Here is a 27,634-nt window from a genome sequence, read left to right as displayed (position 1 = left end):
CTACTTTTGTATTACAGTAATCTGATTATTGGCTATTGATTTATTTCTTAACAAATACATTTCTATATTAAGCACATTTCTTAAATACTAAAAAGTAAACCCTGCCCTCTGTTGCATGAATGAGTTATGAATGACTGGAAAAAGGTTGTAGGAAGTCTCTTCTACCTGTTTCTTTGCCCTCTAGTTGGTGTTCAAAGGAAGTGAGCTGGATACAGTACTGAATGGAATCATGACCCTGAGGGGGGCATAGTCTGCTCCTGCCTCTCTGCCACTAGCACTAGCCATTGCATTCAGCAATATGTGCTTGCCGGGGATGTACAGATTCATCTCAGAGGACAAGAAATGGTTACTTGCAGTAACTGGTTCTTTGAGATGTGATGGAGCCATGTATTCCACTTAGGTGTGTGTGCACCCAGTGCACTGGAGCCAGAGAATTGTCTCTAGCACTACCCATAGAGGGGCGGTATTCGTACTCATGATCCCTCCCCTGGCTATATGAGGCAGCACTGTCCTGACCCCCCTCAGATCCTTGGCACCAAGTGCCCAAAGACTAGACTCCAATGCAGTGGAGACAGAGAATCAATCATGGGGTACACATCTGCATCACATCTTGAAGAACCACATTTACAGTAAGTAACTGTTTGTTTTTCTTCTTCAAGTAGATGCAGCTGTATATTCAGCGTCGGTGATTCACAAGCAGATTCACCCCAGCTATTGATGCAGCTTGCACGCTCATCCACTGAAGCCATTTCATATGCAGTCTTGATACAGGAGGATATCCACTCAGAGAGAGTTTGTGAAGAGACCTCTTGCACCTTCATATGATCTGCATATGACACACATAGGCAAAGCATGAAACTGTTTAGTCCTGTCCAGACAGAAGGCCAAACATCACCTGACATCTAATGTATGAACGTGCTGCTCCTCTGGAGATGAAAATGGCTTAGGAAAGAACACTGGTAAATATACCACCTGGTTCAAATGAAACCAAGAAACCCCTTTAGACAAAATTTTCAGGGTGTGATTGTAAAGTCACTTTATCCGTAGAGAATTGCATGCATAAAGGTTCTGCCATCAGAGCCTGCAACTCACAGACTCTCCTTGCAGATGTTATCACTAACAGGAATGCAGTCTTCTGACACAAACGCAGAAAGGGACAAGATACCAGGGGCTCAAACTAAGGTCTCATTAAAACTGCAAGGACCGTGTTAAGGTGTCACAGAGGAATCAGCTCTCAGACCGAAGGATGGAGATAAAGAAGTCCTTTTTTTAAGAATCTTGCTACTGTGGCACTGAAGAAGACTGATCTTCCCTGAATAGGGGGACAAAACGCTGATATTGCTGCCTGATGTACTCTCAATGAGCTATGCACAAGGCCCAATGACTGAAAGTGCAGCAAGTACTCAAAATTGTCCTGAATAGAAGGCAGCATTGGTTAAATGCTGCAGGCCAACAACCACACCGAAAACTGATTCCATTTTGCCGAATAGGTGGAGCCCTGCATGGATACAAAATTTGTATCCACATCCGATCCGCAAAAATGATCCACAGATATCCGCATCTATGGATGCAAAGCAGATATCCGTGGATTTGCAAGGCTCTATGAATAGGCCATTTGGTAGAGGGCTTTCTACCATTGAGTAGGACCTTTTTGAACAGCCATGGAACACCACAATTCCTCCTTAGTTAGCCATGAAGCAGACATACCACGAGATGCAAGGAGCTGAGCATGGGATTTAAAGTGTGACCATGATTCTGTGTGAGTAGGTTTGGATAGAGAGGACAGGATGTGGGAGGCTGAACTGACAGTGCTAGAACGCCAGAGAAACAGCACTGCCTCAGTCACACTGGATCAATCAGAATGAGCTTGGTCCGATCTGCCTTCAGCTTGAGGATGACCTGTGGGATGACTGGGATTGAGGGAAAAGCATACAGACGTGCTGACTGCAGCCAAGACAGATGATGTCAGACAGGGAGTCCAGTCTGAGGCCCTCTTGAGAGCAGAACAGATGACATTTCCTGATGTTGCTCGTAACAAACAGGTTGATCATCGGAGTGCCCTAAGCTGCAAAGACGGCCCGGAGCACACTAGTCTTCAGAGACCGCTCGTGACTCAGGGAAAAATTCCTGCTGAGATGGTCTGTGAGATGATTCTGGACCCTGGGCAAGTGGTCAGCAATCGGAGTGATACTCTCCTCGATGAAGAACTACCACAACCTGATTGCCCCTTGGCAGAGCATCCTGGAGTGTGCTCCCCTTTGCCTGTTCACATAATACATTGCGGTGTTATTATAAGTATGTGAACGAACCACTGAGCCCTTGATACAGTTCAGAAAAGCATGACATGCACCATAGATGGTCAGAAGCTCCGGTAAGTTGATATGCAGTAAGGACTCCTGCTCTGAACACAGACCTTGAACATACAGTGACCCCGGATATGCTTCCCAGCCCATCAGGGAGGCATCTGTGACAACAGAACTGGTTGATAAGGGCCAGATGAAGGAAACTCCATGACAAACATTCTCTAGGAGTGTCCACCACTGCAAGGAGTCCAGGACCAGTGGAGGGAGACAGACCACTCTGTCCAAAGAGTAAAGAGTGGTACAGTAAACTGTCCTGAGCCATATTTTAAGAGGGCAAAGGTGTAATCTTGAAAACTGGAGCCACATGTCTGCTTGCCCCAGGTGCAGAAGAACTGGGCATTTTCAGTTTAATTTGAATAAGTTAAATTTGCTTCTGGTGCAGCTTTACAATTTATAATTGATTGAAACCCAAACAACAACTTATTTATAGTTACATTAAAAAAACACCTCAATAATTGCTAAAAGAACATTATTTAGATTGTAAAGTCAGCACTTAAACATTAGGAAATGCTAGATTTATGGCTTCCTGTGAAATTTTAATTCTGCCTCCTCGTGCAGCCAATCTGTGTGTTGTGTGAAACAGGTCAAGTGGAAAAAATAGTATGTGAGCATTTAAATACTTTTATCATAATGCACAAACACCTCACTTGAATACTTGACTTTGCAATATAAATGTTGTTTTAATATAGGTTTTTCTTAATATAATTTCCTAGGTTTCTTTTTTAAAAGGAGAAAAGCAAAATACTAATTCTATTTCATGCAACTGTAATACCCCTTCCCTCATGCATCTTCACCAAGGTTTGAACCCTGAACCTTCAGCACTGAGCAAAAGAACAATTTTTTATTCTAGGGAGAAGAAAATGTATTGGCACCGTGAGCTGGGTTGGGAAGAGTGGTTACAGGAAGCCTAGCCCTCTCCCAAACTTTTGGGAATGCCTCCCCCATGTGGAGCTCCGGAGGGAGGCAGATGGGTGGAGCTATGTTTTCAATGCTGAGAGGTGTGTGGTCAGACAGAGGGAAGTCTGAATCCACTTTCTCCTTCACTCCACTTGCTGTTGTGGGAGCTGCTCTGGCAGCTACCAGATGTTCTCAGTACACAGTGTGATGAGGCGGTGCTGGAAACAGCACTGGCCTTAGAATGTTCATATTCAGTTGTTATTGTGGCAGGCTGCCAAAAAATTCCTGATCAGTGCAAGCAACAGAAGGGAAATGACTGAGTTATTAACTGTAAAATTTTCAAACCTGAACAAAATTTCATTCAACAAGCAAAAGGCACATCTATAGCCCCTGACTTTGTCCCAGCAGAATTTCAAAGGCCTGTTGCAAACAATGGAGGTGTCAGAGCTTCTTTTAAAAAAACTGCAAGAATCTCTATAATGGAAGGTGTTAGACTATGTTGTGACACACAGGCTCACTTCTGGTTCACTACCCTGTGTCAGCAACTCGTCAGGCCTGAACTGGTCTGTTATTAGACACCTTTCTACAGACATCCCTAATTTATGCTAATTTTTTCAGCAATTGACACCAGAAACAATGGATATCTTATGGATCCTCCTTTTTGCAATAATTGTCATTTTTACAGTTTTTAGGCAACTTTTCCGATTCAAAATGTATTGAAAGACAGAGGATGGGTGATCTACTGGACTGCACATGGACAGGTAATTAGGTGTGTTTACGTTTTAAAATCCCCATTCTGATAACCTCTCCAAAAAATTCTGGTAAGACATTTCACCTCTTTTCTTCAGTTTCCTCATTTGTGAAATGGGGATAATGCTTATTAACATAACTCTGAAGAGCATGTAAAGATAAATTAATATTTGTAAATGCAATTAAGATAAGAAATGCAATGTGTTAAGTATTACCAGGTGATTCAGCTTACTCTGCTAGCTCTTTTAAAATTTCTGCATACATCTCATTTGGCCCTACTGAGATACGGGTTTTACTGAACATTCCCTAACCATCTTTGTTTAACATTGTTTGCACTACATTCTTCCCATTCCTCAATTTCTTTGCTTTTTGTTTAAAACTGAGAAAAACTAACCATTTTAAAAATTCAGCCCTTATCAGAATTATTCTCCTTCCCTGGCGAACAGTAGTCCTATTTTTTCCTTAATATTTCTCCTTTACTTGATAAACCTGAGGAAAATTTTCCAGTTTCATTTGGCTCCAGTAGTTCATCTTATTTTCATTTTCTGCCTCTTATTTAATGTGAGATGTTTATGTTCAGAAGACGTTTTTAACAATTTATAAACATTGCAACCGAGTGTGGTGGTGCATGCCTTTAATCCCAGCTAACTGGGAGGTGGAGGCTGGCGGATTGCTTGAGCTCAGGGGTTCTGGGCTGCAGTGCGCTATGCTGATTGGGCGTCCAGTGCCCCGACAGCCTAGCCAGTAGGTGGCTGAAGGAATGGCTAGAACACCACAAATGGTGATTCAAGGATAAACATTGCTAAATTACTCAACTCAGTATGTCAGTAACTGATGTTAATTTTTTTTAGGTTAATAAATTAGATCTAGGCATATTAGTGCAGTGAATTAATGAACCAGGCATTCATTTATGGGTTCAAATCCTACCTAAGTCACCACAAAGGAAACTGAATTTGGTGGTTTTAGTATTGCCTGCACTATAATACACTTCTAGCCACATAGCAAAATCCCTCCACATTCTAGCAGTCTCTGCTGAAGGAAGAGTTATGTGTGATCAGTCACAAGTGAGGTGCATTTGGCAGAGTTGTTTGATGAGGCTTGCAAAATACTTGACCACACTATGTTCAGCTCTAAGTAGTGCATTTACAAACACATCACTTCTTATCTTATCACAAAGTGACTCACCAAAGAGATTTTACACCAATCAATACTGAACTGAGTACGAAATTTTTTATCACAAGTTATTACAGGTTCCATTTCTTGGCTGCATCTCAGCTGATTTTGTGGATTTTCCACTTCTCGTAAGCATGAGGAGAACGGAACATCTGCACCAACCATAACATAGACACTGCAGAAAAAGATGTGTGACAAAGTGTCATCAGGATATCCATTAATAAATAAATATTTAATGAACACAGTCTAGTCCTCTGCATTCCAATGATCACAATAGTTCATTTCTAAAACAGCTAGTTGTGTTTTATAGGCTATGACATCACTTTTTCCAATGTAGGCCCAATGAACTGGGACCAAACTGTTTCTCTAGCTACCTATTACATTCCTACTATAGCTTGAGTGTACTGTGTGATTATAACTAGCAATAGTCCATTTTCATTTTTAAAAAAAAAGTTACGAAGCTCAAAGTTCAGAATTTTGAGGTAAAAACAGCAATAAATCATTAATAAAGTACTTCAGGAAGTTCTGTTAAAATAGTTCCATTTCATGTAAGAGAAAATTTTGCTCAGCATAGCATTCTTGAAAATTCATGGACAGCAGCACTTCTTCCCACGTGTAAACTGTAAAAGGTATTTGCAAATGCTTTAAATTACAACTGCAATTTATTAATTTATTATTGATGCCAACTTGCCAAAACATCCAGCTTCTCTCAACAAATTCCACAAGACAGTTATTCACTGTCAATACAAATTTTTACAACATACTGAAAGCAGAGTATGGGACAAAACAAACTGATTTTAGTGTCAAAGTAAATAAAACAAGGGCTACTGTACTGATACTATTATTCATTTTCATACTTATCTCAATTGAAATGAATAAATGAAACTGTTACAGAATATAATCTGCTGCACCAGAAAGTCACAGAATCCAGGGACCTTGAAGCAGAATTTAGGTTCAGTTTGCCAGGGAGTACACAGAGCACAGTCTGAGCAATACTCAAAAACACCACAGATGAAACTCTATGTAGCATCTTAGGGTACGTCTACACTACGGGATTATTCCGATTTTACATAAACCGGTTTTGTAAAACAGATTGTATAAAGTCGAGTGCACGCGGCCACACTAAGCACATTAATTCGGCAGTGTGCGTCCATGGTCCGAGGCTAGCGTCGATTTCTGGAGCGTTGCACTGTGGGTAGCTATTCCGTAGCTATCCCACAGTCCCCGCCCCCTTGGAATTCTGGGTTGAGATCCCAGTGCCTGATGGGGCAAAAAATCATTGTCGCGGGTGGTTCTGGGTAAATGTCGTCAGTCATTCCTTCCTCCGGGAAAGCAACGGCAGACAATCATTTTGCGCCCTTTTTCCCTGGATTGCCCTAGCAGACGCCATAGCATGGCAACCATGGAGCCTGTTTTGCCTTTTGTCACTGTCACCGTATGTGTACTGGATGCCGCTGACAGAGGCGATACAGCAGCGCTACACAGCAGCATTCATTTGCTTTTGCATGATAGCAGAGACGGTTATCAGTCGTTCTGTACCATTTGCTGCCATTGTAAATTGGCAATGAGATGACGGTTATCTGTCGTTCTGTACTGTCTGCTGCTGTCATGGGTGCCCCTGGCTGAGGTCAGCCGGGGGGCGCAAAGACAAAAATGGGAATGACTCCCCGAGTCAATCACTCCTTTATGGTATCTTAAAAATAGAATCAGTCCTGCCTAGAATATGGGGCTAGTGTACTAGAGAACCAGTGTATCAGAGAACCTGAGAGCACAGCTGCTCCGTGTCAGACCCCGCAGAAATGATGAGCTGCATGCCATTCACGGGGGGTGCCCCTGCAACAACCCCACCCGTTGCTTCCCTCCTTCCCCAACCTTCCTGGGCTACCATGGCAGTGTCCCCCCCATTTGTGTCATGAAGTAATAAAGAATGCAGGAATAAGAAACAGTGACTTGTTAGTGAGATAAAATGAGGGGAAGGCAGCCTCCAGCTGCTATGATAGTCCAGGCAGGACATTAAGCGGTGTGGGGGAGAGGAGCCCAGCATCCCGCTCCTATGAGAATACAGGCAGGACATTAAACGGTGCGGGGGAGAGGAGCCCAGCATTCCGCTGCTATGATAGTCCAAGCAGTACAGAAGCTTTTCTTTACACATGAAAGCGAGGGGGCTGATGAAGCTCAGCCCCCAGTTGCTATGATGAGGACAGTTATCAGCCGTTCTGTACCATCTACTGGGAATGACCGGGAATCATTCCTATTTTTACCCAGGCGCCCCTGGCCAGCTTCACCTGAGGCCAGCCAGGAGCACTCACGGGCTGATGACGAGAACAGATACCAGTCCTACTGCACTGTACCATCTGCCACGGGGGAGAGGATGCTGCTGTTTAGCTCTCCAGCACCCTGTCTACCAGCAGCATGCAGTAGACATAGGGTGACATTGAAAAAAGGCGAGAAACTATTTTTTCCCTTTTCTTTTGGGGGGGGGGGGGTGAAGGGTGTAAATTGACGACATATACCCTGAAACACCCGGGAAAATGTTTTTGACCCTTCAGGCACTTGGAGCCCAGCCAAGAATGCAAATGCTTTTCGGAGACTGCAGGGACTGTGGGATAGCTGGAGTCCTCAGTCCCCCCTCCTTCCCTCCATGAGTGTCCATTTGATTCTTTGGCTTTCCATTACGCTTGTCACGCAGCACTGTGCTGAGTCCCTGCTGTGGCCTCTGGAGATTTTTTCAAGTGCTTTGTCATTTCGTCTTCTGTAACGGAGCTGTGATAGAACAGATTTGCCTCCCCATACAGCGATCAGATCCAGTATCTCCCGTACGGTCCATGCTGGAGCTCTTTTTGGATTTGGGACTGCATTGCCACCCGTGCTGATCAGAGCTCCACGCTGGGAAAACAGGAAATGAAATTCAAAAGTTCGCGGGGCTTTTCCTGTCTACCTGGCCAGTGCATCCGAGTTCAGATTGCTGTCCAGAGCAGTCACAATGGTGCACTGTGGGATACCGCCCGGAGGCCAATACCGTCGATTTGCGGCCACACTAACCCTAATCCGATATGGTAACACCGATTTCAGCGCTACTCCTCTCATCGGGGAGGAGTACAGAAACTGGTTTAAAGAGCCCTTTATATCGATATAAAGGGCCTCGTTGTGTGGACGGGTGCAGCGTTAAATCGGTTTAACGCTGCTAAAATCGGTTTAAACGCATAGTGTAGACCAGGCCTTATATACACTGGTGTGGCTAACACAAGATGAGGAAGCTGCCAGATTTTCTTTAGCTGCTGTTCAACTGTAGTGACAGACTTCAAGAAGCCTCTCAATCAAAAAAACATTAAAAAAAGAAAAATTTGCTCAAGGCGTATTTCTCCTGTAAGTTCTTCTGTGTATATTTTTTTTTAAAAACTTTCCTAAAACATCTAATGCAAAGGAATGAGCCCCTTCACAAGCAATATTAATCAGTGAACTCTAAATTTAAGAGCTATAGTATTGGAAGATGTAGCTTTAAATGTCCCTGTGATGTTTGAAACAGAATGCAGCTGAGCTAATTTTAAGTTTTGTGAGGTCTATGTTGTAGAACTTCAGAGTCATGAATCAAAATTAGGCTCTGCAGTTACAGAGATATAAGGCTGGAATTGTAGATTAAGAGTCTTATTTCCTTCCACCTGTTTTGTAAGCAGGGAGCTAATGTTTCTTTGACTGTAAATTCCCAGCACCTAACATCAAAAGACCTTGATCCCCTCATCTGGGGCCTCTGGGCACGTATGTATTTTTAATATCTAATAACAATTTCCAAAAGTTTGTTCTTTAAAAAGAAACTTCCAAAAAGTCTTGAATGCCTGAAAGGAACATTAAACACTTGAGTGACACTTATTTTGAGTGCTAAAGACTTATAAACAGATTAGATATATATACATGTGCTTACCCCTCTTTCATATCATTAATAGGAAGTGGAACTCTGCCTCCCCTGTCTAGAGCTGAGGTGATGTTTATAGCATTCAAACGCTCTGGTTGCCAAACATTTTTCACTGCTCCAAGAAAATCTCCAAGAACCTCACTTGCTAACATTTCTTCTACATTCATGTTCTTTATGAAGAACTCCGCTTGATATGGTAAAGGAAAATCTAGTTGTGAAGGAAAAGAGTTATGTCTTTATTACAAAAGATCTAAAATAGTGGTTGAGTACTGCACTACTGACTTATTAAAGAAGACTGAGGAGGCACCTTCCTAAAATCCTTTTATAATACCAAGTTATATTCTGATCTTGCCACTCTTGTTTAATTATCAAACTATGTTTATTTATAACAACACCAACTATTTTTTAAAGAAGCACTCAAGCTTTGCCCTATTGATGGAGCTATTGGCAACCTGCAAATAACCTGAGGGCTGATCCTCATCTGAGTAAATTATAATAGTGCTGTGACTTAAATGAAGTTATGACAATTTACATCTGCACAGGATCTGCCCCCTGAAGACAACACTTAATCTGCATTAAATGAAGAAAATTGCAGCTACCCTACTCTTGGGCAAAGAGGAGTGGCCTGCAATGATTACAAGTCCCAGCCTGAATTGCTTCATACACTGACCTGAGTGACATAAGATTATTCATTCAAGATGAAATATTGTAGGCTGGAACCTGTAAATGCAATAGGCCACAACTCCATGTTCAAACTGAAGGTGATGACAGACTATATTGTAGGTCTCACTTTAGTTTCCTCCTGTCTAAGTAATCAGTAAATTCAAAATGCACAAACTGTCCACACCCACAATTAGAATGGTCTGCTAAATTTTACAGAGAGCTGGGCAAATAACTGATTTTTCAGTTGGATGACAGTTCTGAAATATATGTTGAAAAAAAATCAGTTTGGTCAAACCTGATTTTTTTTCTGACTTTTCAGTTGATTGAGAAATTCCATATCAGGTATATTTCATAGCAGGAATTCAAACCTCTATCTCCCATATCCCAGGTGAGTGCCCTAACCACTGAGCTAAATATTATAAGGGCAGTAGCAGATGCAGCAGCATCACCACCATAACCTTCACCTCCTCCTCCTCTGGTTGTTTTGTGAATGGTCAAAATTATTAGTGTCAAATTCATAGATTCAGGTTGACCAAAACAGATTATTCAGTGAAAATTCAATTTGCCTGAAAAAGTTTGCCAGCTCTAATTTTAAGACAGATCAGTGGTGGTATTTTTAAGGTGATTTGTATTGTTTTCAGTTTTGAACTGTGACTTGTTTGCAACTTGGTTAACCTGAAACATCTACTTTTTTAAATGTAAAAGTTACCACAGAACATTGTCTGCTGCACCTGAGTGCTGCAGTTTTATGTGCAACTATTTTTGTGGTACTGTGCATTTGCATCCTGTGCACACTCAAATTCAATATGCACATTTCATTTTTTCCTCATAGATAGATATTCTAAAAGAACTCAGAGGAGGCCAGGAGTAGTGGTCAGAACTCTGATAAAATTAAAAAGCCTTCTTTCAAATATTAAAGAAAACCCAGAGGAATTTTCATTTTATGGGTCTCATTAACTCAAATTACATGTATTTATATCTTGTTTTCTGATTTTATAGACTACTGAATATTTTACTTACATTGTTACATACTGCAATCTGGTTACAAACTGTATTGAAGGACACAGGTTTTCGTAAATGAATATCAAGATGCTTCATTTTTAAATCCTTTACACTCTTCTTGGAGATGCTATTTGATTTTTTCACTTGGTTATTTATTGTTTTGCACTAGCTTTTAAATTTAGTAAAACGGGACTGTCACAATCTTTCATGATACAACAGATGTTATTAGTTAAGCATGACAGCATATATTGTACAAATCAACATAGTAACATTATGAAGATGAAAGGGATGTTCACACTGGAGAAAATTTGAGGAGAAAAAATGTATGCAAAAAATTGTTCCCTGACATTTTTCCTTGTTTCTTTTGCTACTTTTAGAATAGATGCTTTGTGATTACATACCAGTTTTCTTTCTGAGTTTTTATGACATCTGTCTATAACAGTGGAAGTGATTGTCACACATTCAGCATTATGATTTAACTGTAGTGAATCATTTCACAATTACCTAAATGCATTTGGAGGGATTTTCTTCCTCTGGTGATACATCAGCTATTGGCCTCTATATGTTGTAGGGATTTAGCAATAAAATAAGTAGTAAATTCAAGAGGCGTATCAAAGTTAAAAGCCTATGTGTTGCTTTTAAAATCTAGGGGATGAAGGCTTGGTATTGCAGGGCCATGAGCATTACAGCTCTGATTCAGCAATGCACTTATGCACATGCTTAAAGTTAAGCATATGAGCAGTTCCATAGTTAATGGAACTAACCATGTGCATAAAATTAAGTATGTGCTTAAATGCATTGCTGGATTGAGGCCAAAATGCTCCCTATGACAATTTGAAAAGGAAAAAGAAAAAAATGGGACATATTCTCTACTCAATGTAAGTATTACACTGCCAGTGACAAGAATAGGAGTTCTATATGTGGAATAGGAGAGAATATATCCAATGTGTTTACATAATAAACTAAAAGACTGTAGAGAAGCTGCTCCCAGAAAAAGCAGCAGTAGGTAAGGATTTTTATTTGCAGGGGGTGCTGACTAGAGTATATAACAGGAAAAGTGTGGAAGAGAATGCAGCCCTTTACCTTATCATAAAACTTCCTGTTATGTGCTACACTTGTGACAATCTCTTTTCTGTATGACACTTGTTTTGCCTACCCATTGAATACCAAATCAATGCAAATTACATTTCTTTACCACTTATGCTCCTTTTTTGACTAACCTGCACTATCGTCTACATTTCTGCTGAATGTGGCCCAGTGAACCAGATTCTGGACTTAACAACACTGTAGATCTGGAGCAGTTCCATAGACTTCAGAGCTGCTCAAGATTTTCACCAATATAAATGAAATTAGAATTTAGCTCATTCTATTTATTTGGAGGATTTTTTTCAATGACAGTTGATAGAACATGCAACTAGCTGTTTTGCAAGGCAACCTGATTCTTGAAGGTCACTGTTTGTATAAAGCATTTGATATTATGAAATTCATTGTCTTTCATAAAGACATTAAAAAAGCATATTGGGCCTCCCTGCCTCCATTTCAAAATCCAAGATTGCTGATGACAAAATTGTACAACTCAAATTACCTCAGTGGAGCAGTACTTGATTATGTCACTTCTTAATTTGGCCCAGTGTCCCTAACTTTGCATTTTTCATTCTATACTTTAAAAGTCTAATCCTCCAGTTAGATATATCTTTCATTAAAATGCAAAATAATGCTGACATCCCTGCATGTTTCTTTATCCTTTAACTTCAAAGGCTTGATGCACTTCTCAAATACAGCTCTCACTACTATTGGTTTCAAAACAAATACTTTGAAGAGATATATCCCTTGTATGTGGTGTAGGTGTAGAAAATATACAGTTTGGTACAATTTGGTTCCAAAAGCAAAAAAGTTGGCTCTTCAGAAGAATTTTTAAGAACTGGGCATAAATCAGCCCTGGTAAAAATGGTTTAGCAAAAAATAACAAACAGGATGAATCAGGACAGGGAAGTTTCCCTTACCTCCTCCTCACCACTCATGCTTTTAGTTGAAACGCTGCTTAATGTTTGACAGTATTTTGTCATCTTAAAAATCATGTAATCTTAATAATGTATCACTTATACAATCTAGAGTGCTGCAAAATCTCTTCTGTACATACCTTCTGCTGACATTATATTAATAATCAAGTTATGTCTTGCAGTCTCAAAGGTGCGCCTGTTATAAGCAGTGATCTAGAATAAAAACAGATGACACCAAAATGGTAGTACAAATATGAAAACCAAAATTAATGAATTCAGCAAAGAAATTGGGGGGAGGGATAGCTCAGTGGTATGAGCATTGGCTTGCTAAACCCAGGGCTGTAAGTTCAATCCTTGAGGAGGCCACTTAGGGATCTGGGGCAAAAAATCTGTCTGGGGATTGGTCCTACTTTGAGAGAGCCTCCCAAGGTCCCTTCCAACTCTGATATTCTATGAAAAGTATTGTTTTTCTTACATTAAAAATATCCATTAATATATGTACTGTATAGACTCGTTCATAAGCCAAATATTTTTGGTAAAAAAGTGACGCATCAAAGATTGGGGGTCAGCTTATAAACGGATCTACACTGAAATTTGATGATTTTAAACTCTATGGCAGGGATCGGCAAACTTTGGCATGCAGCTCACCACGGTAAGCACCCTGGCAGGCCGGGCTGGTTTATTTACCTGCCGCATCCGCAGGTACGGCCAATTGCGGGTCCCATTGGCTGCGGTTCGCTGTTCCAGGCCAATAAGGGCTGCAGGAAGCGGCGTGGGCCAAGGGATGTGCTGGCCACCGCTTCCCGCCACCCCCATTGGCATGGAGCAGTGAACTGCGCCCAGTGGGAGCTGTGATCGGCCGAACCTGCGGACATGGCAGGCAGACAAACAAACCAGCCCGGCCTGCCAGGGTGCTTACCCTGGCGAGCCGCGTGCCAAAGGTTGCCAATCCCTGCTCTATGGAATTGAATATCTAATACATTGTCATTTTGTTTACCTGGAGTGTCCGCAGGCATGGAGCCCCTCAGTTCCCTGTGGCCGCGGTTCACCAGTCCCGCAATCGGCCGAACCTGTGGACGCGGTAGGTAAACAAACTGGACCCGCCCACCAGCGGCTTACCCTGACAGGCTGGGAGACAAAGTTTTCCAACCCCTGAAATATAGGGTCGGTTTATAAAAGGGTCAGAACAGTTTTTGATATTTTTACTTATCCATCTTGGGGGGTCGGCTTATAAACGAACGGGCTATGAACGAGTATAAATGGTAATTATTTTTATTTTTGAATACTAAAAAAATAACCTCTATGGACTATAAATATAGAAACATGAAAGATAAATGAATGAGGAGGCCTATATTTGATGGAGCACTATATTAAATAAAAACATCTTACTGGGATTTTCACACTAATCTATCTAGTTATTTATGTTGCACTAATATTCTCAGATATGACATGGATAACGTATTTACATACAAGTGGTTGGCCTTCCCTAGTCCTGTATTCTTTTCTCTCTCAGCTCCATTTCAGGAATAAGAGGGAGCAGTTTGTTTGGGGTTTTTTCTGTATTTTTTTCTTCTTTTATTGACCTAAGTATGATAAAGTCAAAGAGTAGAGATGGATTTTATGTTTTGTCCTGAAGGCTGTAAGGTTTCTATTCATTCTTAGCTCCTTAACCTAACTGGTGATATTTATAGGAAAAAACATTGTAAGGTCTTTGGGACGGTGACCATCTTTTAGTTGTATATTTGTAGTGCCTAGCACAATGGGACCTTGATCCATGACTGGGGCTTTTAGGCACAACCACAATACAAATAATAAGAATGCCAGAGTCTTTATCTTTAGGTGGGTTGAAAGCTATTGGGAGATACAGAGTATATGCTCCTTATTTTTGGAAAAATATGTCTGATATAATTATGTACAAGTACACAGAAAGGTACCTTTTAAATGCATGAAGGACCTGCGGTATTCATCTGATGGCCAAACGGTCCCCAGTGATTATTCTTTGACTGTGTTGGAAAGTTATACCATGACTGAACACATACGAATTTTGGAATATGGTCTATCAGAATTGTGTATTTTTCCCTCTCCTTTCTTTCCCCGCTCATTACCCTCAAAAATACAGGTGTCTCATAACACAAATAGAAATAGATGGTCCCTGCCCAAAAGATCTGACAATCTAGCTTGACATGATTCAACAAAGGGAGGTAACAAAATATCAGAAGGTGGAGGGCAGGATAGTGGTTACATGAATGAAATTCTGCAGTCTCTCAGGAAAGGGTAGGAATAACATAGTGGAGCACATTAGTTAAAAATAAACCAATAAATGACTAACTCACTTCTTGAAGGTGTCCCAGTAAAAGTGGGTCTTGAAAGGGATTGGAATGAGGAGAGGATAGTGGTCTGACATATCGATTACAGGCAAATTTATGTAAGTGAAGAGAATAAAGCTTAAATTGTAAAATATAGTGTACTCTATGTAAAAGAAATGTTAACAAAAACAGAAAATTAATCTCTAATTTGAGAATTTTTAACAAATTAATTTAGCACTGCAAAATTAAATCTGCTGAAAAACTAACAATAACTGAAGCACTATTATTTAGAGTGGCATTCTTTCCTTTTTTTATTTGTAATTTCAGTTTAACAATAAATCCAAAAGATAGATAAATCACTTAATTACAGCTACATCACAAACTATATATTTAAAACGCCTATAAAAGATGCAAAAAACCATTCACCTATTTACTAGGGAGTAAATCAAATAAAACAAAATCTGTACTGGGCCCAGTCCTATTTAACATATTCATAAACAATCTGGAAAAGGGGGTAAACAGTGAGGTGGCAAAATTTGTAGATGATACAAAACTACTCAAGATAGTTACGTCCCAGGCAGACTGCAAAGAGCTACAAAAGGATCTCACAAAACTGGGTGACTGGGCAACAAAATGGCAGATGAAATTTTATGTTGATAAATGCAAAGTAATGCACATTGGAAAACATAATCCTAAGTATACATATACAATGATGGGAATCATCAAGAAAGGGATAGATAATAAGACAGAAAATATCATATTGCCTCTATAGAAATCCATGGTACGCCCACACCTTGAATACTGCATGCAGATGTGGTCGCCCCATCTCAAAAAAGCTATATTGGAATTAGAAAAGGTTCAGAAAAGGGCAACAAAAATGATTAGGGGAACAGAACGGCTTCCATATGAGGAGAGATTAATAAGACTGGAACTTTTCAGCTTGGAAAAGAGGCGACTAAGATATGATAGGATAGAGGTATGATATGCTAGGGGATATGACAGAGGTCTATAAAATCATGAGTGGTATAGAGAAAGTAAATAAGGAAGTGTTATTTACTCCTTCTCATACTACAAGAACAAGTGGCCACCAAATGAAATTAATAGGTAGCAGGTTTAAAACAAACAAGTATTTTTTCACGCAGCACACTGTCAACCTCTAGAACTCCTTGCCAGAGGGTGTTGTGAAGGCCAATACTATAACAGGGTTCAAAAGGGAGCTAGATAGATTCATGGAAAAGAGGTCCATCAATGGCTATTAGCCAGGATGGGCAGGAATGGTGTCCCTAGCCTCCGTTTCCCAGAAGCTGGGATTGGGTGACAGGGCATGGATCACTTGATGATAACCTGTCTGTTTATTCCCTTTGGGGCACCTGTCATTGGCCACTGTCAGAGAACAGGATACTGGGCTTGATGGACCTTTGGTCTGATCCAGTATGGCCGTTCTTATGTTCTTAAGCTTTGGTAACAAGTAACCTATTTTAAACCTAAGCCATATAAAATATATATCTACATTTTGATGTGTCAAATGTAGGCCCCAATCATGCATTCGTATCACTAGCATATTTCTGTCCCCATGTAGAATCTTTAGTCCTATACTGGGATTTGCTAATGCATCTGTGCAAAGATCTTTGTACCTGTGCAAAGTCACACTGACTTCAATGGTATTTTATATAGCAGCAAGAATCCACCCTCGCAGATCCTGATGCAGGTTTGGAAACAGACACCATTTCAAAAAAGAACAATTTTAAAAATAGTTTCTTTCCAGGGTTCTGATCCTGCAGACTGTTCTGCACGTGGTTAATGTTATGCATGTGATTAGTGCCACTGAAATGAATTGGACTAACCCAGCACCCACATGTTCATCCTTGTAAAATGATCGTATGGTATCCAATACAAAGTTTGTCATGTCGGGTGTCTTCAGAAGGCTCATGATGCACTGAGCATTGTTGTTACAGTAATGTTATAGATTATAATGTTATGTACTTAGTTATGAGGCTGAAAATGTATCCTCATGGCTTAAAATAAGCCCAGGCAAAAACTCTCCAAAAGCAGAGAGGCAGTTCACACCTCATCAGGGCACGTACGGTACAAACCCAGTCCAGCCTCACAGGAATGAAGGATGCTGGCCTAGGCAGCAACAAAAGGATATGTTGGACTCGCGAGTGAGTCACCCCCCCTTCCTTTGGCCAGTTGGGGACTGTGATAATGTAATGCTCACTTGACTCTGAAGGGGGAGGGGCAAAGCCAAGAGGGAAGAAAGAACATGATATAAGGGAGAGACGTTTGCCATGCTCTTCCTCTCTCTTCCACCTACATCTACAGACACCACACCAAGCGACTGAAGCACTGATCAAAGGAGAGAGCCTGGCTGAAGAGCAACCAGCCAGCCTGTGGTGAGAAGCATCTAAGTTTGTAAGAGCACTGAAAGTATTAAGATCAGCTTAGAATGAGTTTTTCTTTTATTTCATTTTACCAAATCCAATTTGTTATGCTTTGACTTATAATCACTTAAATCTATTTTTATAGTTAATAAATCTGTTTGTTTATTCTACCTGAAGCAGTGCATTTGGTTTGAAGCATGTCAGAGACTCTCCTTGGGATAACAAGCCTGGTACACATCAATTTCTTTGTTAAATTGACGAACTCATATAAGCTTGCAGCATCCAGCGGGCGTAACTTGACACTGCAAGACGGAGGTTCCTAGGGTTGTGTCTGGGACTGGAGATATTGGCTAGTGTTATTCGATTGCACAATCCAAGAAGCAGCTTACATGCCAGAGGCTGAGCGTGAACAGCCCAGGAGTGGGGGTTCTTACAGCAGAGCAGGGTAAGGCTGGCTCCCAGAGTCAAGGATTGGGGTCCAGATAACACCAGGGAACATCACACGTGTACATAAAATTAACCATGTGTGGAACTGTTTGTAGGATCAGAACCTAGGCTGGTGTTTACAGTTTTATCTTTGGAGAAGAATAATAAAATAATAAAATCAAGAGAAGCGATTAATCAAGAGTTTGACACAAATATATGGCTGTCCAAGCAAAACTGGTGGAACTGGCAAGTTAATTTAGCAATTTTTTCATAATGTTGTGAGCTGCAAAGTTGCCGCATTGACTTCCTAATCTGTGGTGTGGGACCAAAGGCATGACTGAGAATCATACAGTTTTTGTCTTTCAACTGCTGTTCACTATATAATTAGTACTTTTAAAATTTTAGAATCACATTCATATTAGTGATGTAGATACAATAAATAGTGGTTTTTGTCAGCATTAGTAATTAGATTAGAATAGGAAAATGTTTTGGTGTTAGTTACAAAAGTAAACCTGATTAATTTACCACTGAGTGATAAAAAATAAATAAAAAATCTGTTTATTGATTTAACAACTGTATTTGTCTGCACTGAAGAGAAAGAGAAGTGGTATATTTCTAGGGATGAGAAGTGCAAAGTTAAATATTTAGACGTTCTTCATTTGATTGTTTATGAAGTTATTTTGCCCACTATTTTACATTGTGATAAAGATTTTAAAATGAAATAAAACCTTCTGATGCTTTTCAAGGAAGTACCTCAATGATGGTTGGTTTGCCCACATTTTCTATAGTTGGTGATCCATACAGCACTCCATCACTGTATGGTGTCCTCTGAATGTAGCGTAGCCATCCAGGTCTGTCAGGGTAACCCATTAAGTTGGTGTTAAATGTTATAGGATCATTACTTATCTCACCTAGATAAGATACACAATATTAGAAAGTTTTCAAAAAATGAACTTTATGCACCTTGTTTCTGACGTTTCCATTAAATAATTTTGAGTTCAGTTTTGTCATATAAACACAATTACTATAATGTTTTGTAACACATCATTGCAGTTCCATGGGGAAATAATAAAACTGTAATTTTTTATTATCAAAAAGTGCAGTTTGAGAGACCCACACTCCTGAGTCCATGCCTCAGCATGTGTAATTGACAGGAATCCCATATTTGAAATGTATAGCCAACAGCAGAGTAGAGTACTTGTACTTTTTTAGCGCTCTAATGACCCCTTCTGCTTCCACCCATCAATTGCTAGGTCCTGGCTTCACAGGGGCCTGTGTTTCCCAGAACACCAAATCATCCAGCCTCCCTACCAACAGAAGCAAAAGGATCCAAAGCCCAGTATTTCCAAGCAACAAAAACCTTTAATTTTTTAAAGGCTCTAGAGACAATGTCTACCTCTGAGGACCTTACTGTAAGAGAGAGACTGTTTTTTTTCCGCACCTTAACATGTGTGGTTGTGTCAAGACACACTGGTCCTCAACAATGACAACTGAGCAACAGATTTGCTTTAGAGAAACTCTTCCAAATTTACCCCTAGATCAGAAGATTGGAAAGAGGCAATCGTGTTGCCAACTAGCTTGCGCCACAGGACAGAAGAGGGAAAGGATTTTGTTTTAAGAAATTTGTGATAGCCAAAAAGACAGAAGGACAACAAGATTTCTCTGAGACAATTTTTAACTGGTAAAATAACACTTAAATATGGTGTGCTGGCCCTTTAAGGGTAGGCTCCTGATTTAACACTGTCCTGCTCCTGATTTCAGCACAGACCCCAGGAATGTTGTGATCTGTAGTTCCTAAAGCGAATGAAACTTTGAAACTCCAGGCAAGGGATGTTGGGAATAGGGTAAATAAGCAGCTCTTTTTTCGCACAGCCAGAGAATGCAGATAATGAGTAAGAGCTGTGGACAGGAAGTATCTTGGAAGGACCCTGGACAGTGGCCATCAAAAGTACCACTTAGGGTACGTCTTCACTACCGGCCGGATCGGCGGGTAGCAATCGATTTCTCGGGGATCGATATATCGCGTCTCATCTAGACACGATATATCAATCCCCGAACACGCTCCTGTCGACTCCGGAACTCCACCAACGCGAACGGCGGTAGCGGAGTCGAAATGGGGAGCCGCGGACGTCGATCCCGCGCCGTGAGGACGGTAAGTAATTCGATCTAAGATACTTCGACTTCAGCTACGCTATTCACGTAGCTGAAGTTGCGTATCTTAGATCGATTTCCCCCCCCCCCCCCCCCCAGTGTAGACCTGCCCTTACAGAACTGGATGGCTGGAGAAGAAATGCCAGAAGAGGAAGCTCGATGTTTAAGACTGTTTTATTAGGTGATGTTGGGAAGGGCAAAGAACAAGTGGAAGGAAGTGAAGGAAGAAGCCTCGGGGAAGGGAACATGGGGAATTGGGGTTTGAACCAGGCACTTGTTTCCTTTTCAGCCCAAGTACAGCTGCTAGTAGAGAGCAGGAAGAACTTCCCATTCACTTCACTACATGAATGGAGTGAGAGTTTTCACAGACATTCAGGAAGAGAATCTGTAACCTAGAATGAGAAACATCAGAAAAAGATTGTGCAGACTCTCAAGAAGAGAGACCCAGGAAGCAACAGTGGGAGACTGGACAAAGAAAGTGTATGATTTGGACTTCTTATTCAGACTTTCATAACCCAGATGATGGATGGTCTTCATTTTAATTGGAGAGTTAAACACAAATCAAATTCAAAAATCAATGAAACCTCAGGGTGTCAGGGGAAATTGAGAATCAACCACGATACTACAGCAATATGCTAAGACATCAGTCAAACATGTTACCATGGCAACACAGAAAGCCCTCCCAACATCACTTCTCTGGGAATAATGTTACCAGGGTGCTACAGTCGCTAGGGTTCATCATAAATTACCCCATTTCACAGTTTGTTCCTCAAAGTTAATTTTAATATATCAGCAGTCTGAGATGTGGCTTGTTTCAAAATCTTTCTCCAGGAAAGGCTCTATGATGCTAAGTATCTGGCAGAGCAGATTTGTCATACACAATAGCTTTAAACAAGGACTATATTGCAAATGTTGGGCCTTGATGATCAATGTGGTATTCATGATGCCTACAGGTGGGGCAATTTCAGTGGATCATGAGGTCACAATTGTACAAGTGAGAGATTCAGACAGCATCTGTGTAACATGCCTCAGACATGGAACTGAGATAGCAGTGTTCTAGAGACAATCTGAAATTAGGAAAGGACTTTCAAATTCCTTCCATTTACATCCCTAAGCTGTTATCTCAGGAGGGGACAAATTGGGCACGAGATAGGCACATTTCACCATATTATTGGCTGGCAGTAAAACTATGTAGCTCCAGCAGTCACTCACATGGAGCACAAACTCAAAAGTAAGGGTCTGTCAAGACATCCACCTTTAGAGAAGAAGATTAAAGAAAATAAAAACAAATTAAGTCATTTTTTTCCTCAAGAATATTTTAAACATATGACATTCAAACAAATGCTATTTTTCCCCAATGTGGTTTCAAGGCACCATGTTCCAAAATCAAAATTAAAAAGATTGTCAATGAAGTAGAACTTTTCAATTTTACTTGCTTCTAGGAAGCTAAATAATTTATAAGCAAAGTGGGGAAAAATGTCCTTTATCTTCATATAGTTTTTTTAGATGAATTCAAACCTATGTTTTCTATCTTGCTAATGATCTTCCTTTGGTTTTACTTCATGGATGTAAGTCAAAACATTATTCTTATGAAAATATAGCCCTTTCTATGACAAAAGACTGCTTTACAATTTAAAAAAGTAACTGCATGTAGAAACAAAATAGGATTGAAACCAAGGAAGCTTTCATTTTCTTTGAAAGAAAATAATCATCACTGCTCTAGGCTAAAGACATTTAAAATTTTTATTTTAAATGTTCCTTGTGTATTTAAAGTAATTTTATAAAATGTATAAGATGCTTTTTGACACAAATTGTTAATATCACTATTTATTTTGTAAGAAACTGATACAATCTCAAATGGGGCATTTTTTACAAAAATCACCATATGACTCAATCTTTTTAAAATTAAAATTAAGCTTGTACAACTACATATTTAATGGTATAGCAAAGAAAAGTGCCAGATTCTAATTTTAGATTCATAAGATGCATTACTGAACATTTCAAAGACCATAACTGGGCTTCTCAACATGCACTGCAATGCATACCTGTAGTTCATAAACCTTAAGATTTAAAACCTTGAAATGATCCACTTACTTTACCAGTATAGAAGAGTCAACCAAAGTTAAAAGTTTTGAAGTGATATATGTTCAATACTGTACCACAAAGAATTCTAGATACATTTGAGATCTTGAATTTAAAAGTAAAAATGATATTTTTCTATAACACATAAGATCTAAGCATCCCATACCAGGCTTTGGATAAGGAGGAAACTCCCCCTTAAAGTATTCTCTCTCCAAAACATGAACAAAAAGAACTCCAGCAGAAGGATAGACATTCCGATCAGAGTGCACCTTAGAGAGAATCGTGTACACTGAAAAGCAGAAGGGAAGATAAGAGACAGAAAAGTAAAAAGTGAGACATGCTCTAGACAATACAGCATGCATTATATGGAAATTTTCATTTCTAGGGAAAGGAAAGCAACAAGCATTAGATACCTGTTAATAAGTTTTTAAAAGGTTGTGTGGGTTTAAGAATACAATACAAAACAAATCCTCTCTTTGCCCATTATGTATCCTCCAAGTCCTGTACAAGATTCCAGTAAACAAAATTAGACAATTTTTAATATTTCAAATGCTAATCACATACTTACTTTTATTATAATAATAATAATGATAGATAATGAAGAAGCCAATGAGTATTTTTGGAAACTTGTTTATTTGTGATATTCCATATATCAATAAAAACATATGAGTGTATAATCAAATTTCCCCCATATTTTTAACAACAAAAATAAGGAACAGAAGGAACAAAGTAGCCAATACAGGCTTAATAACTTGTTTGTAACGTAATTAAATATGAATATTTAGTCAAATACATCCTGATGAAGGCTGTTTGTGTATGCAAGCAAGAACTTCATTATTATACCTTATTGTAATTTTTCCTTGTTCTTTGTTATTCTGTATTTGTACACTATCAATAGCCTCAGAACATAGGGTAATATTCTTCCACTGTTCTGCATGCAAGACTCCCACGGACATCTATGGTAGTTCTGTGCACAAATTGAGGGTAGAATGAATTATATTAATCACACCACACACCAAGGGTAAAATAAAAATGTCATAATTCCTCAGTGACATTTTTTAAAATATGTAATATTTACTACAAAAATTGAGTGCTTCTGTCTTCTGATTACATCTCATGTTCTAAAAAGACATATTACTACCAAAAGTGTATATAAACTATGTATATACAGTTATATTTGACACAGACATAATGTGAATTTTTATTTCTTTCTGTTGCTCAAGGTAAACTTCAGAAGTCAAATTTTAAAGGAGTCTCCATCTACCCTCACATTTTTCACCTACAATTTTGCAGGTACAGCAAAACCAGGTATTCAGATAAAAATAGACATATCATCATTTTTATTTGCCATTATTTGCAGGCTCAAAATGGGAGCCCAATTTTAAAATCAGGCCCTATGTGTGTGATATAAAATTGCTTAGTTTTATATATGGCACTAATCTAAACAATAACGTAATACATTGGTGTAACACCTCATCTTCCCATAAGTGAAGAAGATTCACATTCTGTCAAACTAGAATTTTACAAGTTTATACTTACTAGGATCATTCACACCAAACATAAAAAGGGACTCAGATAAAATTCCAATCAATGTTTATTTCTCCATTTAAATTATAAACTTGAACTCTTTTAGAAACAACTGCTTTTAATGTGTGAAACCCCAATGAAGATTTTCCCAAACATTGGAAAAATCAGATTGCACACACAGCGGCGTGTACCGGGGGCGGCAAGGCGCAGGGGGCGCCCTACCGGTCCCTGCGAGGGTGGCAGTCAGGCAGCCTTCAGCGGCTTGCCTGCGGGAGGTCTGCCGGTCCCACGGATTTGGCAGCAATTCAGCAGCAGGTACACCAAATCCGCGGGACCGGGGACCTCCCGCAGGCAAGCCACCGAAGGCAGCCTGCCATGCTTGGGGCGGGAAAAAAGCTAAAGCCGCCCCTGTGCACACACAACACAAGAATGGAGTTGGATGGGGATGATATGCAATTCACACAAATTCACATTGTGCACATCTGGATCCTTCCATGTTTTACTCAAATTGTTCAGCTGCAGGATTTACAATTGTGGGAGCCCTTGTTTTAGAGAACTAACAACTTGTTCTCATGAAAAACAGCTTTGATGGTAATCAAAATGAGATCCGCTCAGTGCCCTTTTCAGGGGTAAGCTTTGAAATACATTGTGTCAAGTAGCATTTCAGATGGTTGGCATAATTATAAATCACCAAAAAACCTTCTACAACTGCTTGAATCTGGAGAAGAATGTGCATTTGTCCTAAGCTATCAGGGGATGAAAATGAACTTGCTCATTGAGTCCCCAGTTGTCATTCCCATGAGCCAGGCTGCAAAATATGGTGAGTGGGCTGGACAGAATATCTGCAACTCCTAGACTGATGTCATAAATTATTAAATGCATAAAAAAAGGATAAAGAAAAGTGTCAGACACTAAAAGACTTTTTTCTAATTATCTCCTTGATAATTTGGGATTCATTAGGATGTAATGCCATCTTCACCAAACTTAAAATAAACTCCACTTTATATTTAAAGAGGTGACCCTCAGCTCATAAATTGTCATAACTACACTGAATAGAATGTAGCCAGCTAAGAGTCTGCCCCCAAGAATGTAGACCCCCAAGCATAGAGTTTATTTGATAATGAATATCAACATGCCTTTCTGATAGGTGCTATGGAAGAGTGTGTAAAAATAGCAGATCTGCTAATGTAATATTTAGTTTCAAGATGCATGGTCTTTTGAAACAAATTTTAGTGAACCTTTTTCTTTTAAGCATTCGCTAAACAAGATATGCTTGAAATTTGCTGTTTCCAGTTTGCTATCTTTGATTTAATAACTCTGTTCTTTGGCATCTTCCAAACTTTGTGTTAATTCCCATTATAAATATATAAAGACAGGCTCAATGTCAAATGTCTCAATATTTACTGTATTACTGTGTGTTAAAAGTGAGTTATATTTACTATCATAAATAGCCTCTCGAGCTTTCTAAAATATATCCACTATTTTAAAGAACAGAATAATGTAAGCAAAAGGGAATCCATGTCCTCCAGCTGGCTAACAGCCTTCAGACATGCTCCTTCTCCAGCAGAGCTACATGTGTTTGGGGCCATGGTGCTCATGGTGAAGCTGCCAGGTCTCTATAAGTCCCTGTCTGTGGGACTTGCAGCTAATAGGCACAGGGAAATTTGGTGGGGGGCCCCACTCTGAACTCCCTTGTTGTCACCTAGATCACCCATTTTTCACAGGGTGTGGCACCATGCCACAACTCCATCCATCACCATGCCCCTTCTGCCCTCCCCAGTACTCAGTGTGTGTAGACCATCTCTGTTACATGGTGGCCATGTGTGCTTAACTCTCTGCTCTGGGCACAGCTGGGGACCTGCATTGGCAGATCACCACAGTGTGCTCAGTACTGTTGTGGATCCCCATCCACATGGTAGCACTACCTCAACCCACTGCCAGTATCAAGCCCTTATTGCTGATAACACCCAACTGAGGCAAGATTTCTTTTTTCAGTTTTTCTTTAGGACAAACTTATTGCATGATGTTTGCTCACAAAACATTGCTGAACAACAATTAGTAAGAAACATTCTATTCCTTGCACCAGATATTCTGAGCCTGGTTTTCTAAGATTAATAGCTTCAAGTGCCACATATATTACTGAGCTCCAGAATCAATCTTTTTCTGATTATATGTATGTATTAATCCTGGTTATCACAGTTGCCTTTGCCCATTGTGAATTCTGCTTTTATTAGATTATACTAAACAGCCACACCTTATAATAATTTTATCAGTAAGAAATTCAAATGGTCTTGAAATGTAAATACATTTTATGAAAAAAATCTGTATTAATAAACCAGTTATTGTTAATATATTTAAAGCAGGTTTCATTTAATTAAATTAACCTAGAACAATTTGCTGCATTTAATTAAAGTTCATAAGCACACCCACCATCTTGCCTTAGTGACCCAGTAAAGTCTGCACTTGCTTTTGCAAATGAACTATAAATAGATCAAGGAAATAGAATTATATGAGAAATAGTATCTATCAAGAAAATCTGAAAAAGTAATTTGTAATATTAATAAGATTATTTACAGAACAGAAAAGGTAAGAAAAATATGCTGACTTGATGAAACCTAAAGAAAAAAATAATCTATTTTTCTGTTCCAGATGCTTTGCTTTATACCTTGAGAGACTTAAATACTACAGCAAAGATCAGTTTCAAAAAGGAGAATCAATGAAAAGGTAAGGTAAACTTTCTCCATAAGGAATACTTAGAAGAATTAATAAGAGAGACTACAGTGGGGAATTTCTCCAGAAAAATTATTTCTCAGACATGTCTTATGTCTTACATAGGCAGTTTACTGGATATTGTCACATACACTACAATGGGTGCTCCTCGTAATGGGATATATTCTGTTGTTGAGGTAAGTGTACCACTGAGGATGTAAAATGATGATGTTGGTGGACAGTTAAAACTAAGCTTCAGAGGAACAAATTAATCCTAGAAATGATTTTACCATGTTGAACATCCTAAAAGCAGCTTTAGAATTTGGCCACAGCTGGAATGGAAGCTAGGGTTTCTCTTTACTGAAAAAATTAGTGGTGTTTTAAAATGTTCACTGATGTGTTTGAATTAATGTTTTTAACACTAATTAGCACCTAGTATAAAGTCATCTTTTTAAAAGTTGCCTACCAGTGCTACAATGCTTTAAGTTTACAAAGCATGTTACAGACATTGGTTAACCCTGACAATAGCCCTGTGAGTTAGTTTATAGTATTATTGTAATTATTCTAATATAATCATTTATTATTATTAATACCGTTACCCAGGGCGGGTCTCGGGTTAACCAAAACCAACTAACACATTTAAGCAGTAGTTGCTCTTTCTACATTAGGTTGAAGTCCTGTTTAAAACAGTGTTAAAACTGTGTTAGCAAACATCTTTTAAAAAACAGGGAGGAATAGCTCAGTGGTTTGAGCATTGACCTGCTAAACCGAGGGTTGTGAGTTCAACTCTTGAGGGGGCCCTTTGAGGATTTAATTTGGGATCAGTCCAGATGACCTCCTGAGGTCCCTTCCAACCCTGATAGTCTATGGAACCTTGAAAGGTAGAGTTCTACCCTCTAGATATACACTGCTACCTTGATATAATGCCACCCTATATAACACGGTAAAGCAGTGCTCTGGGGAGGTGGGGCTGCACACTCCAGTGGATCAAAGCAAGTTCAATATAACACGGTTTCACCTATAATGCAGTAAGATTTTTTGGCTCCCAAGGACAGCGTTATATCGAGGTAGAGGTGTATATTAGCTTCATTAATGCTAACGTAATTGAGCACATACATCCACAAAAGAAAAGACACATTAATCCCACTTCCCCTTCTTTTTAATCAATAATCCCCTGCCTTTAAAGGGCAAGCTCTAAAATATTTTGAGAAAATAAACCCCCTAAATTTTCCTATTTGCAGTCTTTAACCCTAGTTTCTAATCCCAGTTCCACTAATTGGTCCCTAGTATTTTA

General features: G+C 39.5%; 1 protein-coding gene across 9 annotated transcripts in view; it reads right to left on the bottom strand.

The window, feature by feature from the left end:
- SGCE (sarcoglycan epsilon) overlaps nt 1-27,634 on the bottom strand; it is a 107,398-nt gene that overhangs the window by 61,575 nt on the left and 18,189 nt on the right. For 4 of the 9 annotated variants that reach the window (XM_045008210.1, XM_045008213.1, XR_006577564.1 and 1 more), the window contains exons 2-6: nt 22,271-22,393; nt 18,625-18,782; nt 12,899-12,971; nt 9,103-9,301; nt 5,196-5,358 (exon numbers count right to left, since the gene is read on the bottom strand). In XM_045008210.1, coding sequence (XP_044864145.1) covers nt 5,196-5,358; nt 9,103-9,301; nt 12,899-12,971; nt 18,625-18,782; nt 22,271-22,393 — 716 coding nt within the window. Of the gene's footprint in view, nt 1-5,195; nt 5,359-9,102; nt 9,302-12,898; nt 12,972-18,624; nt 18,783-22,270; nt 22,394-22,947; nt 23,072-27,634 lie in introns of all 9 variants that reach the window. The other 5 variants (XM_045008216.1, XM_045008215.1, XM_045008211.1 and 2 more) reach the window with 3 other exon arrangements.

Source organism: Mauremys mutica, chromosome 2, assembly GCF_020497125.1.
Source record: "Mauremys mutica isolate MM-2020 ecotype Southern chromosome 2, ASM2049712v1, whole genome shotgun sequence".
NCBI lineage: Eukaryota > Metazoa > Chordata > Testudines > Geoemydidae > Mauremys > Mauremys mutica.
The sequence above is the reverse complement of the archived record's forward strand: the minus strand, read 5'-3'. Positions and strand labels throughout refer to the sequence as shown.